At 43.7% G+C, this 3,707-nt stretch overlaps 1 protein-coding gene across 2 annotated transcripts; it reads right to left on the bottom strand.

Moving 5' to 3' along the window:
* PDHA2 (pyruvate dehydrogenase E1 subunit alpha 2) lies at window positions 1-1,176 on the bottom strand. 2 transcript variants are annotated; one of them, XM_078068197.1, is made up of 2 exons: window positions 646-1,176; window positions 1-570 (listed from the first exon to the last, which is right to left on the bottom strand). In XM_078068197.1, exons 1-2 carry the CDS (start codon window positions 1,174-1,176, stop codon window positions 1-3), a joined length of 1,101 nt encoding a protein of 366 aa, XP_077924323.1. The 2 variants fall into 2 exon arrangements, with proteins under 2 accessions (XP_077924323.1, XP_035935284.1); XM_036079391.2 differs by having other exon boundaries at window positions 1-1,176.
* Window positions 1,177-3,707: the final 2,531 nt, after the last annotated feature.

Genomic DNA, 3,707 nt, shown 5'->3' with positions numbered 1-3,707 from the left:
TTAACTGAGGGACTTAAACTTGATCCACTGACTTGCACCACGAACTTCAAAAGGTGGATTATCGCAATAGATGTGATGACCTAATTCTTCCAAAGGTGGTTCAGGATCAGTTGTAGCAAAGTGGGCTGCATCGTCAATTTCTTTCCTCACTTCTACATCAATTTCCTTGAATTCTTCAACAGTGGCAAGCTTACTGTTTACCATTCTATCTTTGAGAAGCATAATAGGATCACTCTTACTTCTTACATTCTGAATTTCTTGTCGCGTGCAGTAACTAACTCCAGGGTCACTCATGCTGTGTCCGTGATAACGGTATGTCTGCAGCTCCATCACTATGGGCCCCTTTTCAGATCTACAGTAGTCCGCGGCAAACCTCGTTGCCTCCCGAACACACAGAACATCCATTCCATCCACCCTTAGTCCAGGGATAAAGTGTCCTCTCTTGTAGTAATCAGTGCTTGCTGCTGCTCTCTCAGCAGACGTGCCCATTCCGTAGAGGTTATTCTCACAGACGAAAACACAAGGTAATTTCCACAGAGCAGCCATATTGTAAGCTTCAAATATCTGACCCTGATTCGCAGCACCATCCCCATATAGGGTCAAACAGACCTCCTTTTTGCCCTTATATTTACAGGCCAGGGCGACACCAGCTCCCAGGGGCCCCTGGGCGCCGACAATGTCGTTGCCCCCATAGAAGTTCTTTGCATACATATGCATAGATCCTCCTTTTCCTTTAGCACAGCCTCCCCTTCGTCCTGTCAGTTCTGCAAGAATTGCTCGGACAGAAAGTCCACGAGTATAGCACAAGCCGTGAGCCCGATAGGATGTGATGACATGATCGGTGGGATTTATCCCGGCTTCCAGGCCCACACAACAAGCTTCCTGACCATCGCACAAGTGACAGAACCCACGAATAAATTTTTGTTTATACAGCTGATCTGCCTTCAATTCCATTCGGCGAATAGTCTGCATCATCCTGTAGTATTTAAGCCCATCCTCCCGGGTGAGCACTGTTGTGACAGGGGGGCCCTCTTCTAATCGATAAAGGTCACATTTCTTAATTTCAAATGTGGCATCATTGGAATAGTTACAGGATGCCACCAGCACTCTGCTAGCGGGCTTCTGGGCGACCCCGGACAACACGCGGGAGACCGCGGCGGCGAGCATCTTCTTCATGGAGTGTGGCCCAGGGTGGTGGCCGCGACTCTCAGCTGCCCAGACGTCTGGCTGCGCTCGTCCCCTCCGGAGCCTCCTTCCGAGCCAGAACGTCTTCGGCGCCACAATGACCGCGCTGGTGACAGAGGCCACGTCACTCCAGGCCGAGTCACGGGGTGGCCAGCCCTGACGGACTGATTTTTACAGTGCCTTCCAACTGTAATTAAGAATAAGGTTGCTTTGTTTCCTGAAAGAGCTGGTTGGACAACATCCCAATCCTAAATAGTGCCACATTCATTGCTAAAACATAATAACCCTGCTAAACACTATGGCAGTGGTGCTGACCTTGTAACAATGGAACAGAGGTGCAAAGGCAGTCCCCAAGGCACACAAAGGTTCTGATACGTTTGGCCAAAGATATTCTCACCAGTATTTAAAGTCTTTTTAAAAGGGCGCCTGGGTGGTTCAGTTGGTTAAGTGTCTGCCTTTGGCTGGGATCATGATCCCGGGGTCCTGGGAGCAGCCGGCTTCCTGCTCAGCCCAGAGTCTGCTCCTCCCACTCCCTCTGCCCCTCCCCACCCCCACTTGTGTTCGCTCTCACTCACTCTGCTCTCTCTCTCTCAAATAAATAAATAAATCTTTTTTTTTTAAGTCTTTTAAAAAGTTTTTAGAGTACGTATGAATATTTTATCCTACTCCATAATATACCATCTTTATTTTAATGTAAAAATAAAGATGCAAATTATTCGTAATTTACATATTTAACTTTTTTTAAAGATTTTATTTATTTTGAGAGAGAGAGAGCACACACACAAGCGAAGGGGAGGGACAGAATGAGAGGGACAAGCAGACTTCTGGCTCAGCACTGAGCCTGAGGTGGGGCTTAATCCCAGGACCCTGAGATCATGACCTGAGCCCAGGCAGAAGCTTCACCCACTTGAGCCACCCAGGCGCCCCCATATTTAACTTTAAAAACACACACACTTTTTAAGGAAAAGTTGGTATTCCAAAAAAAAATATGGCACATTTATTCTATGGTTTCTAGCACCTGTGTCACCTGAGGGGAGGGAAGGGGGAGAGGCAGGTGATGATACAAAAACCCCAGCCAGAGAATAACAGTCTAAACCCAAAAATAAACTTTGCTGGGTGTAGGAAGATCGGAGGCAGGGTTGAGATGCAGATTATGGTAATGACCAAGTTATTGATATGGCACCTTTCCTTATCTTATAATCCTGAATCTTTCCCATTTTTATCCCTATTTTCTGACTAATTGACTTTTTTTTTTTTTTGTCTTTGCCTTGTAATATCTTCAACAGGTTTCTTTAGAAAACATCAAGATGCAGGTGGCTTTGCATTTTGCTTTTATATCAATCTAAATTGAATCAGTCTTATTCCAAGAAATTGAGAAGCATTTTCTTATAATACCTCTTTATAGTAAACATTAGAAAGTGTTACTTCTTATAAATGACCCACTAAACAAAATAGTTTGGCCTGAAAGAGAGCAATAGCGTTTGCTTAAGTCACTGGTAACAGTTCAATCATAGGACAAAAGAAGTCTAAGGCCTAGGGTTACAAAGATCACATATCATTTTCCTCTTTCGTGCTTTTACTAGGAAGGTGATTTTTGTACCCCAATAAGCCAACCATATCCAGGGATCTGGTTTTATTTAGACTATTAAGCTATTTACCTCAATTCATCCTCTGTTTTATATCCACGGCCTGTTTATAATGAACATGCAAATAAAATACAAAATACAAAAATCCCTGTTTGTAAATAAATCCTTACCCAAATTTCCCTCTGACATGTTCAAAGCAGCTGACTTCTCTTTGTCTAATTGCAAGTGTTATTTTGAACACTTCTTTTGACATTCGGGCAGGAAGTAGAAAATAGCTTGTTAAAAAGTTACAATATCTCTTAAAACTTGATTCCCCCCCACCTTCCCAACCCAGCCATTATAATGGACCTCATCTTTTCACTCAACTTAAAATTCTGCTGTTGGAATTCATGGTCTTGCTGTGTTATTTGCTTTCTCTTTGATAGTTAGCCTCTCTCCGCTGTTCTCTTTCATTCCTGCAGGTATTGGACATCTCCAGGGAGCATTATCTCCATGAGAATGAGAAAAATGACACTGCAGGATGGAACGGTAGTGTTAATGGGTCACTGAGTGACAGCTGAGCCTTCTCTCAGAGGTATCACCCGGCTCGCACCGCCAGGAACACAAGAGCTATACAGTAAAGTGTGCCAATTTAATCTTGTCATATGTAGCCTGGGCTGCAAAGATAGAGCTCCCCTTAAAAGCCCAGTGTGACGAGGCTAAACCCAACTCATGCCAAAAGAGAACATGCAAAGATGCTAATTGGAAAATACCTGTGCTACAGGTCGCCACAGAAGATAGCCATTTATTTATTTATTTACTTATTTATTTATTTAGCAACAGGCTCAGGTTAAGATAACAAATAATAAAATGCGATACTTCCAGGGGCCTCTTGGACATCATATATGGTTAACCTATATTAACCTAGATTCAACTTAAAGACAGACGGATGCAATC

Source organism: Halichoerus grypus, chromosome 3, assembly GCF_964656455.1.
Source record: "Halichoerus grypus chromosome 3, mHalGry1.hap1.1, whole genome shotgun sequence".
Taxonomy (NCBI): domain Eukaryota; kingdom Metazoa; phylum Chordata; class Mammalia; order Carnivora; family Phocidae; genus Halichoerus; species Halichoerus grypus.
The sequence above is the reverse complement of the archived record's forward strand: the minus strand, read 5'-3'. Positions and strand labels throughout refer to the sequence as shown.

Bases quoted from the DNA above. Each gene is read 5' to 3' on its own strand.
- PDHA2 (XM_036079391.2), bottom strand. From the start codon at position 1,176: ATGAAGAAGATGCTCGCCGCCGCGGTCTCCCGCGTGTTGTCCGGGGTC.